The 24,166-nt window shown below is 43.6% G+C and overlaps 3 protein-coding genes across 5 annotated transcripts in view; all 3 read left to right on the top strand.

The window, feature by feature from the left end:
- Positions 1 to 8,224, top strand: part of LOC115005479 (hsp70-Hsp90 organizing protein 3-like) — a 20,229-nt gene extending 12,005 nt beyond the window's left edge. For 2 of the 3 annotated variants that reach the window (XM_029427307.1, XM_029427309.1), the window contains 7 exons: positions 1 to 105; positions 231 to 318; positions 845 to 878; positions 1,434 to 1,508; positions 2,205 to 2,307; positions 2,389 to 2,528; positions 2,969 to 4,169. In XM_029427307.1, the coding sequence (XP_029283167.1) occupies positions 1 to 105; positions 231 to 318; positions 845 to 878; positions 1,434 to 1,508; positions 2,205 to 2,307; positions 2,389 to 2,528; positions 2,969 to 3,104 (681 nt within the window). In that variant the 3' untranslated portion in view covers positions 3,105 to 4,169. Of the gene's footprint in view, positions 106 to 230; positions 319 to 844; positions 879 to 1,433; positions 1,509 to 2,204; positions 2,308 to 2,388; positions 2,529 to 2,968; positions 4,170 to 8,035 lie in introns of those variants that run through there. The other variant, XR_003831953.1, reaches the window with a different exon arrangement.
- On the top strand, positions 4,882 to 12,197 carry LOC115005472 (carcinoembryonic antigen-related cell adhesion molecule 20-like). The gene is made up of 12 exons (XM_029427297.1): positions 4,882 to 4,930; positions 5,157 to 5,378; positions 6,830 to 7,183; positions 7,490 to 7,699; positions 8,178 to 8,432; positions 8,787 to 9,047; positions 9,151 to 9,411; positions 10,192 to 10,273; positions 10,373 to 10,427; positions 11,283 to 11,393; positions 11,482 to 11,621; positions 12,062 to 12,197. The coding sequence occupies exons 1-12, from the start codon at positions 4,882 to 4,884 to the stop codon at positions 12,195 to 12,197; spliced, it is 2,136 nt and encodes a 711-aa protein (XP_029283157.1).
- The window catches only part of LOC115005470 (titin-like), a 53,931-nt gene continuing 41,147 nt past the window's right edge, over positions 11,383 to 24,166 (top strand). The window contains exons 1-7 of the mRNA XM_029427296.1: positions 11,383 to 11,621; positions 12,062 to 13,629; positions 13,819 to 14,166; positions 14,243 to 14,464; positions 15,915 to 16,268; positions 16,574 to 16,593; positions 23,340 to 23,547. Coding sequence (XP_029283156.1) covers positions 13,575 to 13,629; positions 13,819 to 14,166; positions 14,243 to 14,464; positions 15,915 to 16,268; positions 16,574 to 16,593; positions 23,340 to 23,547 — 1,207 coding nt within the window. The 5' untranslated portion in view covers positions 11,383 to 11,621; positions 12,062 to 13,574. The remainder of the gene's footprint in view (positions 11,622 to 12,061; positions 13,630 to 13,818; positions 14,167 to 14,242; positions 14,465 to 15,914; positions 16,269 to 16,573; positions 16,594 to 23,339; positions 23,548 to 24,166) is intronic.

Below are 24,166 nucleotides of genomic sequence, written 5' to 3'. Positions count from 1 at the left end.
CGGTACAGTGAGGCAGAGGCGGCAATTGAGCAGGTGTTGAAGTTGGATCAGCGCTGTAAGGAAGCATCAAGTAAACTCTTCACCTGCCGGGTCCTGCAGCTCACGGTGAGTCGACGTGCTGCATGAAGCACATCAGAAACTGGAAATCAGTTACTTTCAGATCCTTTTTTGTATTTGTTGTAATTTTCAATACATGAGGTAACTTTAATGTGTGCTTTCTTTTATTGTAGGAGTTGGGTTTTGAGGAAGAGCAGAGTAAAGTGCTGCTGGAGAAGTTCACCACAGTTCAGGCGGTCATCACCTCACCTGAGGCCCACAGTAAGAGTCAGCTGCAGTACCACTTCTGTCCACACGGGGGCTGCACTACTCTGTTACAGCCTGTGTAATGCGTGCGGCCCCCGTTTACTTCAATTCATAAGCTTTTCTCCGTTCACCTTTGAAGCATGCAACAAAAACAAGGTTTCCTTGAAGTGTTGAGTCATTGAAATGATCATTTTAAGGGTGGAATATTCCTTTAAGGGTTCCGAGACGTTTTCAAATACAATACTATATTATTACATTATAAACAGTCAGGGTGGCATCAAGGGGCAGAGAAATGTTTAGAGTAAAACATCTAAAGGATATTATTAAAGATGCATGAAGGTTAGAATCACAACACTTACACTAAGCAGACATGCAGGACTATCAGAGGACCAACAAACACTTAGTCTGCACACCGTGTGGCACCATCATGGAGCTCCAGTGGGGATGGCGTGGGGCTTTTTAAAATGAAGTTTATTGATATGATGTTAGTTATACTTTGTTTTTCACAACATGATTTCCACTTCCTGTCTCTTACTTGCAGCGCTGCGGCTCACATCTCAGCAGGACCAGAGTGGGTATGTTGTTTGGCTTTTAGCAACACACATAATCACAACACACACTGAACAATGTTCAGCAATATCGAATGTTTTGGGGAAGTAGAATGTTATATGGTGCGATTCCAAACATGAAGCAAACCAAGATAAGTTAAGATGAGAACTTTATTGAGAAAAGAAAAGTGACAATAACAATGAAACGACTGTATTCACCTCTCACTATACAGATGGGATCCATGATGGGTGACTGCACACATGGTGTGTCGCATTGTACTAGCAAATAAAATGAAAAGAATCTAAATATAATTGCACAGGTGACGTTGTAGGTGGTGGGTGATGGGGTCCGACACCACAACAGTGTTACAGCTTGTGATGCTCGTGTTAGAAAGTCAGAGGACCTGCAGCAGCGCTCCTTACACTGTGTGTGGCAGTCTGTTACAGAAGGAGCCGCTTCATCACCGTCGTTCAGTATAATACAAAATGATGATGACATTATCCTCTCCTGTGATCGTTGCTTTGTCTCTTCCTGTTCACGTCCTGCTTCTCTCCTGATAACTTCCCTTTTCTATCTTCCAGGAGCTGTCGCTCTCTGTGGGTTGGGAACATTACACTGGAAGTTGTAGAGAAAGACCTCTGGGAGCTCTTCAAAATGTAAAAACACTGTGTGTGTGTGTGTGTGTGTGTGTGTGTGTGTGTGTGTGTGTGTGTGTGTGTGTGTGTGTGTGTGTGTGTGTGTGTGTGTGTGTGTCTTCATGTCGTCTGTGCTCTCCACCTGCAATCACAACAGTTTGTCTCATGGTGCATGTTGTGCTCCACATCTTCAGCAGAAACAACTGCTCAGATAAATCAATAACATATGCTGCAGGATTACAGATTACCCCGAAAACAGAGGACGTTCAATTAATTGCTACAAACTAGATGTGTGTGTGTGTGTGTGTGTGTGTGTGTGTGTGTGGACAAATTGCATTTTTAGACGGTTATGAATTCACCTTATAGCGAACAACAGATGAAGTCCTTCTAGTTCATTCAGTGCAGTAACAAGATGGACGCTCATACCCTTGTTCTATGAAAGGTAATACAAAGCAGCAGGAGTTGCACCTGTAGCCACCGATGAGCTGCAGTTGTACTTGTAGTAATTAGTGTTCGTGTAGCAACAGTAACAGCAGCAGGAGCAGAAAGGTACAGGATACACGGGACACTTTATTTAGTCTTGAGCATATTTACATCAAACATGTGTAACCAGTGTTTCAATACCAACATGCTCCGGATATAACACGGCCAGCATCACTGCACGTCGGTACCAAAGCTCTGCTGCAGGTGTGAGTCTCTTTGTTTGGACGGTTACAGGTTTGGTGAGATAGAGAGCATCCGAGTTCTTCACGAGCGTTTCTGTGCCTTCGTCAACTTCAAGAATGCCAACATGGCTGCCAAAGCCCTGGAGAAGCTGCAGGTGAGTGATGGGGCGGCTCATTGTTCGCAACCCTGGGTGTCATCGTCCGAGTATGTTAACGTGCCGTTTCCTCCTCTGCAGGGGGCGGAGCTGGGGAGCAGCAAGCTGGTGATGAGGTACCCAGACCGTTGGGTCCAGCGCACCCTGCCCCCCCCACAAAGGACCAACACCAGCCTCGGCTCCAACGTTGCGGGAACACAGCAGAGCTTATTCGCCCCGGGGTACTGAGCAACTCATCACGTGTGTATCTGTGTGGTTGTTTTAGCGTTTAGAGATAAACATTAAGCTTTGTTTAAAGTTGGGGTCAGCATTAATGTTAGACATGTCGCTGGGACGTCAGGGAACACATCGTGATCATTGATGATCCTCAGGATAGAGATCCAAAGACGAGAGAAAAACAAACACACTTCTGTGCATCTGCACTATGCAGCATGTTTTACTTTGAAGGGCACATTAAACTCTTAACTCTTAATAAAGACTTTCCAAGAGAGAACATCCCCTTAGTGTTGTTCAGTCCCATCTTCCATCTTCTCTCCTCAGCGGTTTGAAAACACACGCCGGCCCTCAGGAGAGTGAAGCTGCGTCAGTGTCCATGCATTAGTAGCATCTCATTGTTTGATGTGAATCTGACGCAGGATCTTCTCTGGTTCTGTCCATGCAGGTCCAGACGGTGTGTTCCTATAGATGGAGACGAGTGCTTCTACTGGCGGACAACAGGCTGTTTCTATGGCGACAAGTGCCGCTTCAAACACATACCAGACGAACAAGGTCGAGACAAAAAAACATGGCAACCCTAACTGTGTCCTCTACCCTCCCAACCCCTCCACCCGGGCTCATTAAAGAAGAAGAAGAAGAAGAAGAAGAAGAAGAAGAAGAAGCCTGAGAACACTGACAGCTGAATGTGTGTGTGATCAGAGGGGGGGATTATGGTATGTATGTGATAGCCAAAGAAAGGACTTGTGACTGACAAGATGAGGAAGTTTACAGCGTCCTCAGAAAGACGCTTGCTGTAAGGAGGTCCTCGAAGGAATTTAATTTATTGGAAGTGTCTGGAATACCCTGATGAACTCCTGGTCTCTGCGTGGAGATCTGCGCTCGGTGGGAAGTACGTCATCCGTCATCAGGATTTACTTGGACAAATACGGCCGGTTGAACCATATTGGAAACGCTACAAAACCCAGCTCAGTGACAAACTGTGTCTTTAACACCGCCGTGAAACTGCTTTAACGTCAAGAGTTATTTTCATATCTTTTCGAGAGGTGATTTAAAAATGTTTGGACATAACAATAAATGAATGAAACCCACATTAAAAAGCTTTTGGGTTTACTCAGCACCCTCAGTGTTCCTCGCTGCCACTCTGTCCATGTGACCTGTAAACCAATGAATCAGCACCTGCAGACATTGCTAATGCATCGTGTCTCCGCTCGTCTGTTATGATTGAACCCTGTTCTACACGTGAATGCTTTGGGACTGATACTAAATTAAATAGTTTATCTACATTTTGCAGCAACATGCTGTTTGTTCAACTACATCCATATTTGCATAGCGATTAAGTTTAATTACTTTTTTACTGAAACTATAAACTAACATTTTGGGCCATAAAAGGAAAGGAGTGATTTTGTATCCGACCCTTCCTTCCCCAGCTCCGCCCCCTTTATCTTTAACCGCGCGTGACCTTTGACCTCAGTGCCCGGCCAGATGTCACAGAACAAACAGGCCTCATTATTTTAGACGGGCGCTCAAACTAGTCAAACGGTCACAAAAAAAGTGCAAGTTGAATATTTTCTAGAAGGGAAGTTTATTTGTTTGTTTCTGTCTGTGAACAAGTGGACTTTTTAAATAAACTTCACATTTTTTGTTGACTTTTTGTTTTATATTCTGTTAGTAATTTATAATTAGATTAGTTTTTTCAAAGTAGTTTGAATTAGTTTTATCTTTAGTTTACCAAACTATATTTCTCCTTTGGCTTTACTGTAGTTCACTTCCTTTGTGAGGTAGCTTCACTGTTTACAGGCCGCAGACGTATTCTTAAGTTTTGTTTTCCGATAATGTGAAGCAGAAGAAAGCCGTGCCACATTTGAACAAACTCTGCCAACCACAATGGTGTCACACGGCCACATCCTTCTTAAGTTGACGTTGATGTGCTCGACCTACCTGCTGTGTTAGCAGAGAGGAGCAGCGATGGGTGTAACAGCAGCAACCAGTGGATTTGTTGTCCTCTTTCTTTCTGTTTCAGGTACTGTACATCTACGTTTACATTTTAGTGCCTTTATCTCACTCATTCAGGGAACTTGATCTTCAGAGGGAGCACAGTTTGTAGATTTGATGTGTGATGAGATGCAACCTGACATTTCACTTATCTTCCTGCTGCATGTTATGAAGCTGATGGTGGTTTCTGACGTGTTTGTAATGCTCTGTGTTACAGTGGTACAAAGCAGCAGCAGGTTGACTTACATTTCTGCACACATCTGTGCTGTGAGAGGATCAACAGTGGACATACGCTGCGCCTGCAGACGTCCGTCCACAGTAAGAAGGAGTTCTGTCCCAGTGGAGAAAATATTATGGTTTACTGACATGCAGGATGAAGGACCTGTGGATCTGAGCACAGACTCGGAGTACGCAGGTCGTGTGAAGTATTACTGTGATAAGACGACCTGCACTTTAAGAATCACAGACCTGCGAGAGAGCGACTCGGCCGAGTACAAGTTCTAGTTCAAAGACAAACCAAGCAGGAGATTCACCAGGTCACCAGGAGTCACTCTATCTGTCACAGGTGAGACTCTAATGTGCCGCATGTTCACCATCTGGGATATAATGTTAACTGTTGTGTGTTTGTTCCTGCTGCACAGATCCAGATGTGCAGGTGCAGGTGAGTAGATTGTTTTCTCCCTGGGCAGAGCTGCAGTGTCACAGCACCTGTCATCTGCCTGATCGTCCTTCATACCTCTGGTACAAGAACGGACAGAACCTTCAGGAGGAAACTTCTTCTTCATATTCAGACTACGTTGATGCTGCAGACAGCTTTTCCTGTGCTGTGAAAGGACACGAGGGTTTCCCTGCTCCTTCAGTGTGTGAGTTCACTGCATCTGCTGGAGCTTGTTCACACGTTTTTTTTATTGCATGAACACATTTCACACCTTATTTCACAAACTACACATCTAAACACTAAACTACTTCACACGGCACTAAAGCTAAGCGCTAGTACTGACACGGTAAACATGTCTTACATTTGTTTAAGTAGGTGTTGAAACTCTACACACAAAAGCCTATAAACAGCACATCTTACATGTCTCATTCAAAACTATAGACACTCTTCTAACGTCATCACACCCTTACACACACTATTACTCTTATATATAAAGAGCTCTTTGCACATGCCGACTGCACACTGATGTAAAACACACTGAAGTATTTGTAGCATGCTCTAAAGACGGTGAACACAAATAAAAGATGTTTATTCTCAATGCCCGACACTCATAACAGCATCAGACACAATTACTTCCTCTAACTCGCGCTCCAAAATTGGCCTCCTGAATATTTATAGTGATGTAATCGTTTTCACAGGTGCATTCTGGGTGCAGGTGTTTCAATGACAGTGTTTAGCAAACACACACACATTGATGTGTCTAGTGTGAACAGCGGTGTGTAGTTATCTGCCAAACCTTGGTTAATAAAAAGGCTGCAGGAGTTTTCGTATCTTGACGATTGCAAAAACACTTTTACTATTCGCGCAGCAACAAAGTAGTTTTCTGTCTTCAAATCATTCTCACTTCTAGCAGCTCAGGCTTAGACCTGCTGTACCCACAATGCAACTTGAATGGATTAACTGTATTAAGTGATGTATTGTGTTTAGCATTTTGCAAATCAGCTTTATAGACACATTAGTGTATTGTGTTAATAATGTGGACTGCCTTCTGAAATATAACAGTATTATATATATATATATATATTGTATATTGTATATTGTAGTATACCCTGGGATTATATATATATATTGTATGATGTGCAAAATGCTTTGTGATACGTTAATTAATCTCTATTAGTTGTTTTAGTGTGTTAGATCTTGGTTTAATTTCACTGCATTTAATGTTAGTTTGTGGCAGTTTGTGTTGACGTGTAGAAAGTCTCTCGTCCACAACAACATGTTCGTGTTTAAATGATCTTAAAGATTACATGTATACAGTAATACTTCTGACAGAAACACTGTAAGAAATGAACAATGCAGAGATGTGATATATTTGAAGTGCAGTAGTTAATTAAATAATCACTATTCAGGTGTTGCATGAGGAAAGTACATGTTAAAGTTTTTATGTGTGTGTGAGAAGTGACTGGAGGAAGTCTGGCTGCACTTTCAGCCTCGCGTCGCTCAATAAGAGACAATTATTAACCGTGTGAAGCTCAAACAGCAGCTGCTCCACAACACACACCTGCTGTCAATAACCCAGAACAATGTTACCTGCTCTCTGTTACAGCCGTACAACATGTAGTTACTCTGCGGATTAAAAATCATGTTATATTTCAGGTGTCTATGGTCAAAGCTGCCACAGAGTGACTTACACTGACAGAAGCATCTGCGCCCCCTCAGGCTCTTCAGTGGACATTTCTTGCACTTACTACAGTGTTGGATCTGTCACATCTAAATTCTGGTTCAGTCCTGAGCGTAGTCATCAGTGGGGGGATCCTAACAAACCTCAGGACCTCAGTGAAGACTCCCAGTACACAGGTCGTGTTCAGGTCCTACCAGCAGAGAGAGGACGCTCCACTCTGAGGATCTCTGACCTGAGAGCGACAGATTCAGCTCAGTATCACTTCAGATACAAGACACGAGGCTTTGAATGGAGGAGCAGTTTACCTGGTACCACTCTGACTGTCACAGGTACTGATGAACACACTGATGATGTCGTTAATGTAGCAGGATTTAAATGAATCATCATTAGATCATGTGCTTTCTTATTGGAAATGATCATTTTGATATATACACAGTAAGGGAAGTTTAACACGAGGGAAAGTATTAAACAGGAAGTAAATGCAACTGTAAACAAACATGGAGCAGAAACACCTTGATCAATGTTTTACATTAAAAGACCTTTTCTCACGCTTAGATAAGAGATTAGAGTTGACATAGAAAGTGTTAGATTGTGCATGGTGTGATGTTTAAAACATTGCTGTTCCTTGTTCACAGATGCAGATGTGCAGGTGCAGGTGATCTGGTCTCCTTCTGGTCCAAAGCTGCTTTGTCACAGCAGCTGTCTTCTCACCGGACGTTCTTCCTTTGTTTGGTACAAGAATGAAACGATGATTCAGGAAGAAACATCTGCTTCTTATGGACAAGACGTTCATGCTGCAGACAGTTATTCCTGTGCTTACCAGAGTTACCGCTCTGCTGCAGTGTGTGAGTTTACTCCTCTCACAAACACAATGTCATCACTTCAAATGTAGTGAAGTAGAAGTATGAAGGAGCAGAGGAAACAGTACCTCAGAATTGTACTTATGTACGACACGTGAGTAAATGTACTTTGTTTCTTCCCCACTGGGTGACAGTAGGGCGTGATGCACTCAGAGTAGAAATGAAAGGTGGAGTTTCTGACCACTAGTTTCACTAAAGAATAATTGTGTTATGTGGACTTGTAAACACACTGGCTTCTCCATTCTTTCTCTTTGTTCCACTGATCCACACTTGGCGGCGGTAATGTTCAAAGAAGCGTAAGAATGTGTCAGCAAACCCAGTGAAGAAGAAGAAGAAGAAGAAGAATGCAATATAGCAAGAAAGGATGTAAACAAATACAACACATAGGATGTAAACAAGTGTTTGAGTAACACTTAGTGAATAACACACTCATATTAATGTGTGTTCATATTACCTCCTCCAGATGCTCCGAGGCTTCCCTCTGTGTCACTGAGTCCCTCTGGGGACATTATGAAGAACGATTCAGTGACTCTGAGCTGTAGCAGTGATGCTAACCCAGCAGCTAAATACACCTGGTACAAGGGGGAACAACTGTTCATTGAGAAACAACAGCTCATCTTCAGCTCCATCCAGTCCTCTCACTCTGACCAGTACTACTGTGAAGCTGAGAACGAGCTGGGGAGGAGGACGTCTCAATATGTCTTTATTAATGTGAAATGTGAGTTATAAACGTGCTGCATCTACTGAACAAAGGACAGGTTTAGCAGAGTGTGTCTGCTCCACTGCACTGTTAAAGGGATTCAAACCACTTTATTCATCACAAGACCTGCTAAGTTTCAGATGCTGCAACATCAATTACATTACATCATTTAGCAGACGCTCTTATCCAGAGCGACTTACGTAGAACTAAGTACAGGGACAGTCTCCCTGGAGCAGCTCAGGGTTAAGTACCTTGCTCAGGAGTACAATGGTGTTGAACTCCCAACCTTCTAGTGTTTTGTTTGGAAGGTGTACAACTAGACCACTAGGCCATCACCACCCATCAGTTCATAAATTCATCTGTCTCCTCCAGATGGTCCAAAGCTTCCCTCTGTGTCAGTGAGTCCCTCTGCTGAGATAGAGGAGGGCAGTTCAGTGACTCTGAGCTGTAGCAGTGATGCTAACCCAGCAGCTACGTATACCTGGTACAAGGGGAAGCAACAACTGCTTCAGGGAACAGAAGGGAGTTATCACTTCACCTCCATCAGCTCTGAGGACAGAGGGATCTACTACTGCAAGTCTGAGAATCAACATGGACACATCATGTCATCGTCTCTCTCAGTAGATGTCCAGTGTGAGTCAAGTGACAATTTCACGGTATTCCTCGTGATACAGAAGTCTGTCTATATGAGACATGCTAATATAAAGGAAACATCTCTCTCTCTTTTCTCCTCCAGATGGTCCAAAGCTTCCCTCTGTGTCAGTGAGTCCCTCTGCTGAGATAGAGGAGGGCAGTTCAGTGACTCTGAGCTGTAGCAGTGATGCTAACCCAGCAGCTAACTATACCTGGTACAAGGAGGATGAAGACTCACCAAAAGAATCAGGACAGAACTTCACCATCACTGACTTCAGATCTGAACACAGTGGGAATTATTACTGTGTAGCTCAGAACAGCAGAGGACGTCGTGACTCCACCTTACACCTGACTGTTGGGGCAGGTAAGTTCTCCACATTCACCTCTTTACTACAGAATGAATCTGGATGCCACATCCTTGACCTCAGAGGGACAGTTTTAACCCCCAAATAAAAAAATATTGTTTTTTTCTCCTAACGGTGCTATTTATCAGTCCAGATTGTTTTGGTGTGAGTTGCAGAGTGTTGGAGATGTCGTCCGTAGAGATGTCTGCCTTCTCTCCAACATCAAGGAACCAGAAGTCACAAAAAGACATTTAAGACATTTAAAAGAAAAACTCAACAGCGACGTCTCTTTCCAGAAATCCTGACTCGGTGCCTCAAGATAACCCACAGACCTCGTTGTGAGGAGTTTCATGTAGGAACTATTTTCTTTGTACAGTATCATCGCGTAGAAGGAAGCGTGCACCGATGGAGAACAACACTGATGTTGACATCTCGTGCTGTCAGGAGCCTCTCGTCCGTGAGTAGATGCACGCTTCCTTCTGCGCGGTGATGCGGTTGCCGGGTTTAGTTCGGTAAAGAAAATAGTTCCTACATGAAACTGCTCACAACAAGGTCTGTGGGTTAACCCCAGTAACCGGGTCATAATGTCTGGAGAGAGACTGTTGAGATTTTCAAATGTATCTTTTTGGAGCTTTGAGCTCCACGAGCCGATCGACATCAAGTTCCTTGATGTTGGAGAGAAGGCCGACATCTCTACGGACGACATCTCCAACACTCTGCATCTCTTACTGAAACAATCTGGATATAAAAACAGCTCTACAGGTGACAGGGAACATGTGTGTTTCCTTCTGGTTCTCCAGGTGCATGGACATCAGCAGCGACAGGATCCATCACTGCTGTTCTGCTGGCTTTCACGTTCCTCGCCGTCGTCCTATGGATTAGGTGAGCAGTTCTGTGTCACTATGATTATGTTCACGAATGCATTTAACATTTTGTCCTCTGTGGAAGTTAAGTCATGCAACTGCTGCTCCTCCTATCCAGGAGAAGAAAGTCCATCACACAACAGTCTGCAAAAAGACCCGACACCAGAGAACAGGTGAGAGGAGATTCCAGTGCAGAATATGAGATGCTCAAAAAGGTATTTTGTTTCCCGCTCGTGCTCGGTGTCATTTCACAAAGGATGGTTGGTAGTAAAATATGTTTACTGGCTCACTCATAAGGATATCTTTCTATTCCAATATTCTGAGGGTGTTTTATTGATAATGGTGGAGAATTCATCTTCATACAATAACAATAATAATGAGCTTCACATGAAGGCAAACAAATAGAACAACGTTAACACTGATGCAATTATCAGGGTTACAATAGGATAAATCAAAATAGAGAAAACAGATTTGCCCAACATAAAGACAGCCCTTAAAGCGTGCAAACGTTTTCATAAAAGTAGGTTTTTCTTTTATCAAGTAGTTCAAATGAAGAGTTTTTCATGCTTTGAACATCACAATCAATGGACTCCATTGCTTCGACTGAGCACATATCATTAGCAATGCTTTAAAAGGTCTCCCTTCATTACACGAGACTTACCTGGCTTCATTGAACTAAACGATGGTTTCTGCAGTTACAGTTTAGATGAAGGAAGACCCCCCCTTTCACCTCCCGCTGCCCCTTCTGGAACTAAAACGTTGTTAACCAATGAAGTGACGTAAATGTTGGGCTTCCTGTGATTGGTTTAAATGGTGTTCACACCAGAAATGAACTGCGGACTGTGAACACCCCTTCTAGTTGGACCAGGGAGCGGTTGTTTGGTCCCGTTCACATCTGCCCAAAAGACCTTCCCCAAGGGAACGCACCATTAGATCCACAACACAAACATAAACCAGAAACCGTCAGCACCTCCTGTGATCCCACCTCAAATCCACCAGGTGTTTAACTACAAGTTTTGTCCCGTCAGCTGAACCTGGATCAGGTGCAGGACGACCTTCACTACTCCAGCATCCGCTTTCCCTCAGAACCAGGAAGAGGCTCTCTACTCCAACGTCGGAGTAGCTCAGACCCGCAGACAGTCAGAGGACGAGGAGGTGGAAGTCGTCTACACTGATGTCCAAACTAACAGTGGCAGGATGTTGTTAACGCCGTTTCCTCCTCTGCAGGGGGCGGAGCTGGGGAGCAGCAAGCTGGTGATGAGGTACCCAGACCGTTGGGTCCAGCGCACCCTGCCCCCCCCACAAAGGACCAACACCAGCCTCGGCTCCAACGTTGCGGGAACACAGCAGAGCTTATTCGCCCCGGGGTACTGAGCAACTCATCACGTGTGTATCTGTGTGGTTGTTTTAGCGTTTAGAGATAAACATTAAGCTTTGTTTAAAGTTGGGGTCAGCATTAATGTTAGACATGTCGCTGGGACGTCAGGGAACACATCGTGATCATTGATGATCCTCAGGATAGAGATCCAAAGACGAGAGAAAAACAAACACACTTCTGTGCATCTGCACTATGCAGCATGTTTTACTTTGAAGGGCACATTAAACTCTTAACTCTTAATAAAGACTTTCCAAGAGAGAACATCCCCTTAGTGTTGTTCAGTCCCATCTTCCATCTTCTCTCCTCAGCGGTTTGAAAACACACGCCGGCCCTCAGGAGAGTGAAGCTGCGTCAGTGTCCATGCATTAGTAGCATCTCATTGTTTGATGTGAATCTGACGCAGGATCTTCTCTGGTTCTGTCCATGCAGGTCCAGACGGTGTGTTCCTATAGATGGAGACGAGTGCTTCTACTGGCGGACAACAGGCTGTTTCTATGGCGACAAGTGCCGCTTCAAACACATACCAGACGAACAAGGTCGAGACAAAAAAACATGGCAACCCTAACTGTGTCCTCTACCCTCCCAACCCCTCCACCCGGGCTCATTAAAGAAGAAGAAGAAGAAGAAGAAGAAGAAGAAGCCTGAGAACACTGACAGCTGAATGTGTGTGTGATCAGAGGGGGGGATTATGGTATGTATGTGATAGCCAAAGAAAGGACTTGTGACTGACAAGATGAGGAAGTTTACAGCGTCCTCAGAAAGACGCTTGCTGTAAGGAGGTCCTCGAAGGAATTTAATTTATTGGAAGTGTCTGGAATACCCTGATGAACTCCTGGTCTCTGCGTGGAGATCTGCGCTCGGTGGGAAGTACGTCAGCCGTCATCAGGATTTACTTGGACAAATACGGCCGGTTGAACCATATTGGAAACGCTACAAAACCCAGCTCAGTGACAAACTGTGTCTTTAACACCGCCGTGAAACTGCTTTAACGTCAAGAGTTATTTTCATATCTTTTCGAGAGGTGATTTAAAAATGTTTGGACATAACAATAAATGAATGAAACCCACATTAAAAAGCTTTTGGGTTTACTCAGCACCCTCAGTGTTCCTCGCTGCCACTCTGTCCATGTGACCTGTAAACCAATGAATCAGCACCTGCAGACATTGCTAATGCATCGTGTCTCCGCTCGTCTGTTATGATTGAACCCTGTTCTACACGTGAATGCTTTGGGACTGATACTAAATTAAATAGTTTATCTACATTTTGCAGCAACATGCTGTTTGTTCAACTACATCCATATTTGCATAGCGATTAAGTTTAATTACTTTTTTACTGAAACTATAAACTAACATTTTGGGCCATAAAAGGAAAGGAGTGATTTTGTATCCGACCCTTCCTTCCCCAGCTCCGCCCCCTTTATCTTTAACCGCGCGTGACCTTTGACCTCAGTGCCCGGCCAGATGTCACAGAACAAACAGGCCTCATTATTTTAGACGGGCGCTCAAACTAGTCAAACGGTCACAAAAAAAGTGCAAGTTGAATATTTTCTAGAAGGGAAGTTTATTTGTTTGTTTCTGTCTGTGAACAAGTGGACTTTTTAAATAAACTTCACATTTTTTGTTGACTTTTTGTTTTATATTCTGTTATAATTTATAATTAGATTAGTTTTTTCAAAGTAGTTTGAATTAGTTTTATCTTTAGTTTACCAAACTATATTTCTCCTTTGGCTTTACTGTAGTTCACTTCCTTTGTGAGGTAGCTTCACTGTTTACAGGCCGCAGACGTATTCTTAAGTTTTGTTTTCCGATAATGTGAAGCAGAAGAAAGCCGTGCCACATTTGAACAAACTCTGCCAACCACAATGGTGTCACACGGCCACATCCTTCTTAAGTTGACGTTGATGTGCTCGACCTACCTGCTGTGTTAGCAGAGAGGAGCAGCGATGGGTGTAACAGCAGCAACCAGTGGATTTGTTGTCCTCTTTCTTTCTGTTTCAGGTACTGTACATCTACGTTTACATTTTAGTGCCTTTATCTCACTCATTCAGGGAACTTGATCTTCAGAGGGAGCACAGTTTGTAGATTTGATGTGTGATGAGATGCAACCTGACATTTCACTTATCTTCCTGCTGCATGTTATGAAGCTGATGGTGGTTTCTGACGTGTTTGTAATGCTCTGTGTTACAGTGGTACAAAGCAGCAGCAGGTTGACTTACATTTCTGCACACATCTGTGCTGTGAGAGGATCAACAGTGGACATACGCTGCGCCTGCAGACGTCCGTCCACAGTAAGAAGGAGTTCTGTCCCAGTGGAGAAAATATTATGGTTTACTGACATGCAGGATGAAGGACCTGTGGATCTGAGCACAGACTCGGAGTACGCAGGTCGTGTGAAGTATTACTGTGATAAGACGACCTGCACTTTAAGAATCACAGACCTGCGAGAGAGCGACTCGGCCGAGTACAAGTTCAAGTTCAAAGACAAACCAAGCAGGAGATTCACCAGGTCACCAGGAGTCACTCTATCTGTCACAGGTGAGACTCTAATGTGCCGCATGTTCACCATCTGGGATATAATGTTAACTGTTGTGTGTTTGTTCCTGCTGCACAGATCCAGATGTGCAGGTGCAGGTGAGTAGATCGTTTTCTCCCTGGGCAGAGCTGCAGTGTCACAGCACCTGTCATCTGCCTGATCGTCCTTCATACCTCTGGTACAAGAACGGACAGAACCTTCAGGAGGAAACTTCTTCTTCATATTCAGACTACGTTGATGCTGCAGACAGCTTTTCCTGTGCTGTGAAAGGACACGAGGGTTTCCCTGCTCCTTCAGTGTGTGAGTTCACTGCATCTGCTGGAGCTTGTTCACACGTTTTTTTTATTGCATGAACACATTTCACACCTTATTTCACAAACTACACATCTAAACACTAAACTACTTCACACGGCACTAAAGCTAAGCGCTAGTACTGACACGGTAAACATGTCTTACATTTGTTTAAGTAGGTGTTGAAACTCTACACACAAAAGCCTATAAACAGCACATCTTACATGTCTCATTCAAAACTATAGACACTCTTCTAACGTCATCACACCCTTACACACACTATTACTCTTATATATAAAGAGCTCTTTGCACATGCCGACTGCACACTGATGTAAAACACACTGAAGTATTTGTAGCATGCTCTAAAGACGGTGAACACAAATAAAAGATGTTTATTCTCAATGCCCGACACTCATAACAGCATCAGACACAATTACTTCCTCTAACTCGCGCTCCAAAATTGGCCTCCTGAATATTTATAGTGATGTAATCGTTTTCACAGGTGCATTCTGGGTGCAGGTGTTTCAATGACAGTGTTTAGCAAACACACACACATTGATGTGTCTAGTGTGAACAGCGGTGTGTAGTTATCTGCCAAACCTTGGTTAATAAAAAGGCTGCAGGAGTTTTCGTATCTTGACGATTGCAAAAACACTTTTACTATTCGCGCAGCAACAAAGTAGTTTTCTGTCTTCAAATCATTCTCACTTCTAGCAGCTCAGGCTTAGACCTGCTGTACCCACAATGCAACTTGAATGGATTAACTGTATTAAGTGATGTATTGTGTTTAGCATTTTGCAAATCAGCTTTATAGACACATTAGTGTATTGTGTTAATAATGTGGACTGCCTTCTGAAATATAACAGTATTATATATATATATATATTGTATATTGTATATTGTAGTATACCCTGGGATTATATATATATATTGTATGATGTGCAAAATGCTTTGTGATACGTTAATTAATCTCTATTAGTTGTTTTAGTGTGTTAGATCTTGGTTTAATTTCACTGCATTTAATGTTAGTTTGTGGCAGTTTGTGTTGACGTGTAGAAAGTCTCTCGTCCACAACAACATGTTCGTGTTTAAATGATCTTAAAGATTACATGTATACAGTAATACTTCTGACAGAAACACTGTAAGAAATGAACAATGCAGAGATGTGATATATTTGAAGTGCAGTAGTTAATTAAATAATCACTATTCAGGTGTTGCATGAGGAAAGTACATGTTAAAGTTTTTATGTGTGTGTGAGAAGTGACTGGAGGAAGTCTGGCTGCACTTTCAGCCTCGCGTCGCTCAATAAGAGACAATTATTAACCGTGGTGAAGCTCAAACAGCAGCTGCTCCACAACACACACCTGCTGTCAATAACCCAGAACAATGTTACCTGCTCTCTGTTACAGCCGTACAACATGTAGTTACTCTGCGGATTAAAAATCATGTTATATTTCAGGTGTCTATGGTCAAAGCTGCCACAGAGTGACTTACACTGACAGAAGCATCTGCGCCCCCTCAGGCTCTTCAGTGGACATTTCTTGCACTTACTACAGTGTTGGATCTGTCACATCTAAATTCTGGTTCAGTCCTGAGCGTAGTCATCAGTGGGGGGATCCTAACAAACCTCAGGACCTCAGTGAAGACTCCCAGTACACAGGTCGTGTTCAGGTCCTACCAGCAGAGAGAGGACGCTCCACTCTGAGGATCTCTGACCTGAGAGCGACAGATTCAGCTCAGTATCACTTCAGATACAAGACACGAGGCTTTGAATGGAGGAGCAGTTTACCTGGTACCACTCTGACTGTCACAGGTACTGATGAACACACTGATGATGTCGTTAATGTAGCAGGATTTAAATGAATCATCATTAGATCATGTGCTTTCTTATTGGAAATGATCATTTTGATATATACACAGTAAGGGAAGTTTAACACGAGGGAAAGTATTAACAGGAAGTAAATGCAACTGTAAACAAACATGGAGCAGAAACACCTTGATCAATGTTTTACATTAAAAGACCTTTTCTCACGCTTAGATAAGAGATTAGAGTTGACATAGAAAGTGTTAGATTGTGCATGGTGTGATGTTTAAAACATTGCTGTTCCTTGTTCACAGATGCAGATGTGCAGGTGCAGGTGATCTGGTCTCCTTCTGGTCCAAAGCTGCTTTGTCACAGCAGCTGTCTTCTCACCGGACGTTCTTCCTTTGTTTGGTACAAGAATGAAACGATGATTCAGGAAGAAACATCTGCTTCTTATGGACAAGACGTTCATGCTGCAGACAGTTTATTCCTGTGCTTACCAGAGTTACCGCTCTGCTGCAGTGTGTGAGTTTACTCCTCTCACAAACACAATGTCATCACTTCAAATGTAGTGAAGTAGAAGTATGAAGGAGCAGAGGAAACAGTACCTCAGAATTGTACTTATGTACGACACGTGAGTAAATGTACTTTGTTTCTTCCCCACTGGGTGACAGTAGGGCGTGATGCACTCAGAGTAGAAATGAAAGGTGGAGTTTCTGACCACTAGTTTCACTAAAGAATAATTGTGTTATGTGGACTTGTAAACACACTGGCTTCTCCATTCTTTCTCTTTGTTCCACTGATCCACACTTGGCGGCGGTAATGTTCAAAGAAGCGTAAGAATGTGTCAGCAAACCCAGTGAAGAAGAAGAAGAAGAAGAAGAATGCAATATAGCAAGAAAGGATGTAAACAAATACAACACATAGGATGTAAACAAGTGTTTGAGTAACACTTAGTGAATAACACACTCATATTAATGTGTGTTCATATTACCTCCTCCAGATGCTCCGAGGCTTCCCTCTGTGTCACTGAGTCCCTCTGGGGACATTATGAAGAACGATTCAGTGACTCTGAGCTGTAGCAGTGATGCTAACCCAGCAGCTAAATACACCTGGTACAAGGGGGAAACAACTGTTCATTGAGAAACAACAGCTCATCTTCAGCTCCATCCAGTCCTCTCACTCTGACCAGTACTACTGTGAAGCTGAGAACGAGCTGGGAGGAGGACGTCTCAATATGTCTTTATTAATGTGAAATGTGAGTTATAAACGTGCTGCATCTACTGAACAAAGGACAGGTTTAGCAGAGTGTGTCTGCTCCACTGCACTGTTAAAGGGATTCAAACCACTTTATTCATCACAAGACCTGCTAAGTTTCAGATGCTGCAACATCAATTACATTACATCATTTAGCAGACGCTCTTATCCAGAGCGACTTACGTAGAACTAAGTACAGGGACAGTCTCCCTGGAGCAGCTCAGGGTTAAGTACCTTGCTCAGGAGTACAATGGTGTTGAACTCCCAACCTTCTAGTGTTTTGTTTGGAAGGTGTACAAACTAGACCACTAGGCCATCACCACCCATCAGTTCATAAATTCATCTGTCTCCTCCAGATGGTCCAAGCTTCCCTCTGTGTCAGTGAGTCCCTCTGCTGAGATAGAGGAGGGCAGTTCAGTGACTCTGAGCTGTAGCAGTGATGCTAACCCAGCAGCTACGTATACCTGGTACAAGGGGAAGCAACAACTGCTTCAGGGAACAGAAGGGAGTTATCACTTCACCTCCATCAGCTCTGAGGACAGAGGGATCTACTACTGCAAGTCTGAGAATCAACATGGACACATCATGTCATCGTCTCTCTCAGTAGATGTCCAGTGTGAGTCAAGTGACAATTTCACGGTATTCCTCGTGATACAGAAGTCTGTCTATATGAGACATGCTAATATAAAGGAAACATCTCTCTCTCTTTTCTCCTCCAGATGGTCCAAAGCTTCCCTCTGTGTCAGTGAGTCCATCTGCTGAGATAGAGGAGGGCAGTTCAGTGACTCTGAGCTGTAGCAGTGATGCTAACCCAGCAGCTAACTATACCTGGTACAAGGAGGATGAAGACTCACCAAAAGAATCAGGACAGAACTTCACCATCACTGACTTCAGATCTGAACACAGTGGGAATTATTACTGTGTAGCTCAGAACAGCAGAGGACGTCGTGACTCCACCTTACACCTGACTGTTGGGGCAGGTAAGTTCTCCACATTCACCTCTTTACTACAGAATGAATCTGGATGCCACATCCTTGACCTCAGAGGGACAGTTTTAACCCCCAAATAAAAAAATATTGTTTTTTTTCTCCTAACGGTGCTATTTATCAGTCCAGATTGTTTTGGTGTGAGTTGTAGAGTGTTGGAGATGTCGTCCGTAGAGATGTCTGCCTTCTCTCCAACATCAAGGAACCAGAAGTCACAAAAAGACATTTAAGACATTTAAAAGAAAAAACTCAACAGCGACGTCTCTTTCCAGAAATCCTGACTCGGTGCCTCAAGATAACCCACAGACCTCGTTGTGAGGAGTTTCATGTAGGAACTATTTTCTTTGTACAGTATCATCGCGTAGAAGGAAGCGTGCACCGATGGAGAACAACACTGATGTTGACATCTCGTGCTGTCAGGAGCCTCTCGTCCGTGAGTAGATGCACGCTTCCTTCTGCGCGGTGATGCGGTTGCCGGGTTTAGTTCGGTAAAGAAAATAGTTCCTACATGAAACTGCTCACAACAAGGTCTGTGGGTTAACCCCAGTAACCGGGTCATAATGTCTGGAGAGAGACTGTTGAGATTTTCAAATGTATCTTTTTGGAGCTTTGAGCTCCACGAGCCGATCGACATCAAGTTCCTTGATGTTGGAGAGAAGGCCGACATCTCTACGGACGACATCTCCAACACTCTGCATCTCTTACTGAAACAATCTGGATATAAAAACAGCTCTACAGGTGACAGGGAACATGTGTGTTTTCCTTCTGGTTCTCCAGGTGCATGGACATCAGCAGCGACAGGATCCATCACTGCTGTTCTGCTGGCTTTCACGTTCCTCGCCGTCGTCCTATGGATTAGGTGAGCAGTTCTGTGTCACTATGATTATGTTCACGAATGCATTTAACATTTTGTCCTCTGTGGAAGTTAAGTCATGCAACTGCTGCTCCTCCTATCCAGGAGAAGAAAGTCCATCACACAACAGTCTGCAAAAAGACCCGACACCAGAGAACAGGTGAGAGGAGATTCCAGTGCAGAATATGAGATGCTCAAAAAGGTATTTTGTTTCCCGCTCGTGCTCGGTGTCATTTCACAAAGGATGGTTGGTAGTAAAATATGTTTACTGGCTCACTCATAAGGATATCTTTCTATTCCAATATTCTGAGGGTGTTTTATTGATAATGGTGGAGAATTCATCTTCATACAATAACAATAATAATGAGCTTCACATGAAGGCAAACAAATAGAACAACGTTAACACTGATGCAATTATCAGGGTTACAATAGGATAAATCAAAATAGAGAAAACAGATTTGCCCAACATAAAGACAGCCCTTAAAGCGTGCAAACGTTTTCATAAAGTAGGTTTTTCTTTTATCAAGTAGTTCAAATGAAGAGTTTTTCATGCTTTGAACATCACAATCAATGGACTCCATTGCTTCGACTGAGCACATATCATTAGCAATGCTTTAAAAGGTCTCCTTCATTACACGAGACTTACCTGGCTTCATTGAACTAAACGATGGTTTCTGCAGTTACAGTTTAGATGAAGGAAGACCCCCCCTTTCACCTCCCGCTGCCCCTTCTGGAACTAAAACGTTGTTAACCAATGAAGTGACGTAAATGTTGGGCTTCCTGTGATTGGTTTAAATGGTGTTCACACCAGAAATGAACTGCGGACTGTGAACACCCCTTCTAGTTGGACCAGGGAGCGGTTGTTTGGTCCCGTTCACATCTGCCCAAAAGACCTTCCCCAAGGGAACGCACCATTAGATCCACAACACAAACATAAACCAGAAACCGTCAGCACCTCCTGTGATCCCACCTCAAATCCACCAGGTGTTTAACTACAAGTTTTGTCCCGTCAGCTGAACCTGGATCAGGTGCAGGACGACCTTCACTACTCCAGCATCCGCTTTCCTCAGAACCAGGAAGAGGCTCTCTACTCCAACGTCGGAGTAGCTCAGACCCGCAGACAGTCAGAGGACGAGGAGGTGGAAGTCGTCTACACTGATGTCCAAACTAACAGTGGCAGGATGTTGTTAACGCCGTTTCCTCCTCTGCAGGGGGCGGAGCTGGGGAGCAGCAAGCTGGTGATGAGGTACCCAGACCGTTGGGTCCAGCGCACCCTGCCCCCCCCACAAAGGACCAACACCAGCCTCGGCTCCAACGTTGCGGGAACACAGCAGAGCTTATTCGCCCCGGGGTACTGAGCAACTCATCACGTGTGTATCTGTGTGGTTGTTTTAGCGTTTAGAGATAAACATTAAGCTTTGTTTAAAGTTGGGGTCAGCATTAATGTTAGACATGTCGCTGGGACGTCAGGGAACACATCGTGATCATTGATGATCCTCAGGATAGAGATCCAAAGACGAGAGAAAAACAAACACACTTCTGTGCATCTGCACTATGCAGCATGTTTTACTTTGAAGGGCACATTAAACTCTTAACTCTTAATAAAGACTTTCCAAGAGAGAACATCCCCTTAGTGTTGTTCAGTCCCATCTTCCATCTTCTCTCCTCAGCGGTTTGAAAACACACGCCGGCCCTCAGGAGAGTGAAGCTGCGTCAGTGTCCATGCATTAGTAGCATCTCATTGTTTGATGTGAATCTGACGCAGGATCTTCTCTGGTTCTGTCCATGCAGGTCCAGACGGTGTGTTCCTATAGATGGAGACGAGTGCTTCTACTGGCGGACAACAGGCTGTTTCTATGGCGACAAGTGCCGCTTCAAACACATACCAGACGAACAAGGTCGAGACAAAAAAACATGGCAACCCTAACTGTGTCCTCTACCCTCCCAACCCCTCCACCCGGGCTCATTAAAGAAGAAGAAGAAGAAGAAGAAGAAGAAGAAGCCTGAGAACACTGACAGCTGAATGTGTGTGTGATCAGAGGGGGGGATTATGGTATGTATGTGATAGCCAAAGAAAGGACTTGTGACTGACAAGATGAGGAAGTTTACAGCGTCCTCAGAAAGACGCTTGCTGTAAGGAGGTCCTCGAAGGAATTTAATTTATTGGAAGTGTCTGGAATACCCTGATGAACTCCTGGTCTCTGCGTGGAGATCTGCGCTCGGTGGGAAGTACGTCAGCCGTCATCAGGATTTACTTGGACAAATACGGCCGGTTGAACCATATTGGAAACGCTACAAAACCCAGCTCAGTGACAAACTGTGTCTTTAACACCGCCGTGAAACTGCTTTAACGTCAAGAGTTATTTTCATATCTTTTCGAGAGGTGATTTAAAAATGTTTGGACATAACAATAAATGAATGAAACCCACATTAAAAAGCTTTTGGGTTTACTCAGCACCCTCAGTGTTCCTCGCTGCCACTCTGTCCATGTGACCTGTAAACCAATGAATCAGCACCTGCAGACATTGCTAATGCATCGTGTCTCCGCTCGTCTGTTATGATTGAACCCTGTTCTACACGTGAATGCTTTGGGACTGATACTAAATTAAATAGTTTATCTACATTTTGCAGCAACATGCTGTTTGTTCAACTACATCCATATTTGCATAGCGATTAAGTTTAATTACTTTTTTACTGAAACTATAAACTAACATTTTGGGCCATAAAAGGAAAGGAGTGATTTTGTATCCGACCCTTCCTTCCCCAGCTCCGCCCCCTTTATCTTTAACCGCGCGTGACCTTTGACCTCAGTGCCCGGCCAGATGTCACAGAACAAACAGGCCTCATTATTTTAGACGGGCGCTCAAACTAGTCAAACGGTCACAAAAAAAGTGCAAGTTGAATATTTTCTAGAAGGGAAGTTTATTTGTTTGTTTCTGTCTGTGAACAAGTGGACTTTTTAAATAAACTTCACATTTTTGTTGACTTTTTGTTTTATATTCTGTTATAATTTATAATTAGATTAGTTTTTTCAAAGTAGTTTGAATTAGTTTTATCTTTAGTTTACCAAACTATATTTCTCCTTTGGCTTTACTGTAGTTCACTTCCTTTGTGAGGTAGCTTCACTGTTTACAGGCCGCAGACGTATTCTTAAGTTTGTTTTCCGATAATGTGAAGCAGAAGAAAGCCGTGCCACATTTGAACAAACTCTGCCAACCACAATGGTGTCACACGGCCACATCCTTCTTAAGTTGACGTTGATGTGCTCGACCTACCTGCTGTGTTAGCAGAGAGGAGCAGCGATGGGTGTAACAGCAGCAACCAGTGGATTTGTTGTCCTCTTTCTTTCTGTTTCAGGTACTGTACATCTACGTTTACATTTTAGTGCCTTTATCTCACTCATTCAGGGAACTTGATCTTCAGAGGGAGCACAGTTTGTAGATTTGATGTGTGATGAGATGCAACCTGACATTTCACTTATCTTCCTGCTGCATGTTATGAAGCTGATGGTGGTTTCTGACGTGTTTGTAATGCTCTGTGTTACAGTGGTACAAAGCAGCAGCAGGTTGACTTACATTTCTGCACACATCTGTGCTGTGAGAGGATCAACAGTGGACATACGCTGCGCCTGCAGACGTCCGTCCACAGTAAGAAGGAGTTCTGTCCCAGTGGAGAAAATATTATGGTTTACTGACATGCAGGATGAAGGACCTGTGGATCTGAGCACAGACTCGGAGTACGCAGGTCGTGTGAAGTATTACTGTGATAAGACGACCTGCACTTTAAGAATCACAGACCTGCGAGAGAGCGACTCGGCCGAGTACAAGTTCAAGTTCAAAGACAAACCAAGCAGGAGATTCACCAGGTCACCAGGAGTCACTCTATCTGTCACAGGTGAGACTCTAATGTGCCGCATGTTCACCATCTGGGATATAATGTTAACTGTTGTGTGTTTGTTCCTGCTGCACAGATCCAGATGTGCAGGTGCAGGTGAGTAGATCGTTTTCTCCCTGGGCAGAGCTGCAGTGTCACAGCACCTGTCATCTGCCTGATCGTCCTTCATACCTCTGGTACAAGAACGGACAGAACCTTCAGGAGGAAACTTCTTCTTCATATTCAGACTACGTTGATGCTGCAGACAGCTTTTCCTGTGCTGTGAAAGGACACGAGGGTTTCCCTGCTCCTTCAGTGTGTGAGTTCACTGCATCTGCTGGAGCTTGTTCACACGTTTTTTTTATTGCATGAACACATTTCACACCTTATTTCACAAACTACACATCTAAACACTAAACTACTTCACACGGCACTAAAGCTAAGCGCTAGTACTGACACGGTAAACATGTCTTACATTTGTTTAAGTAGGTGTTGAAACTCTACACACAAAAGCCTATAAACAGCACATCTTACATGTCTCATTCAAAACTATAGACACTCTTCTAACGTCATCACACCCTTACACACACTATTACTCTTATATATAAAGAGCTCTTTGCACATGCCGACTGCACACTGATGTAAAACACACTGAAGTATTTGTAGCATGCTCTAAAGACGGTGAACACAAATAAAAGATGTTTATTCTCAATGCCCGACACTCATAACAGCATCAGACACAATTACTTCCTCTAACTCGCGCTCCAAAATTGGCCTCCTGAATATTTATAGTGATGTAATCGTTTTCACAGGTGCATTCTGGGTGCAGGTGTTTCAATGACAGTGTTTAGCAAACACACACACATTGATGTGTCTAGTGTGAACAGCGGTGTGTAGTTATCTGCCAAACCTTGGTTAATAAAAAGGCTGCAGGAGTT

The sequence above is a fragment of the Cottoperca gobio genome, unplaced genomic scaffold (assembly GCF_900634415.1).
Source record: "Cottoperca gobio unplaced genomic scaffold, fCotGob3.1 fCotGob3_30arrow_ctg1, whole genome shotgun sequence".
In the NCBI taxonomy this organism is placed as follows: Eukaryota; Metazoa; Chordata; class Actinopteri; order Perciformes; family Bovichtidae; genus Cottoperca; species Cottoperca gobio.
The sequence above is the reverse complement of the archived record's forward strand: the minus strand, read 5'-3'. Positions and strand labels throughout refer to the sequence as shown.

What these genes read in the sequence shown, in the direction of transcription:
- LOC115005472 (XM_029427297.1), top strand. Translation starts at nt 4,882, where the DNA reads ATGCAGGATGAAGGACCTGTGGATCTGAGCACAGACTCGGAGTACGCA. An exon ending in CACAGACTCGGAGTACGCAG is followed by an intron (nt 4,931 to 5,156) that starts GTCGTGTGAAGT and finishes CCTGCTGCACAG; the next exon opens with ATCCAGATGTGCAGGTGCAG. An exon ending in GACCCGACACCAGAGAACAG is followed by an intron (nt 10,428 to 11,282) that starts GTGAGAGGAGAT and finishes TTGTCCCGTCAG; the next exon opens with CTGAACCTGGATCAGGTGCA.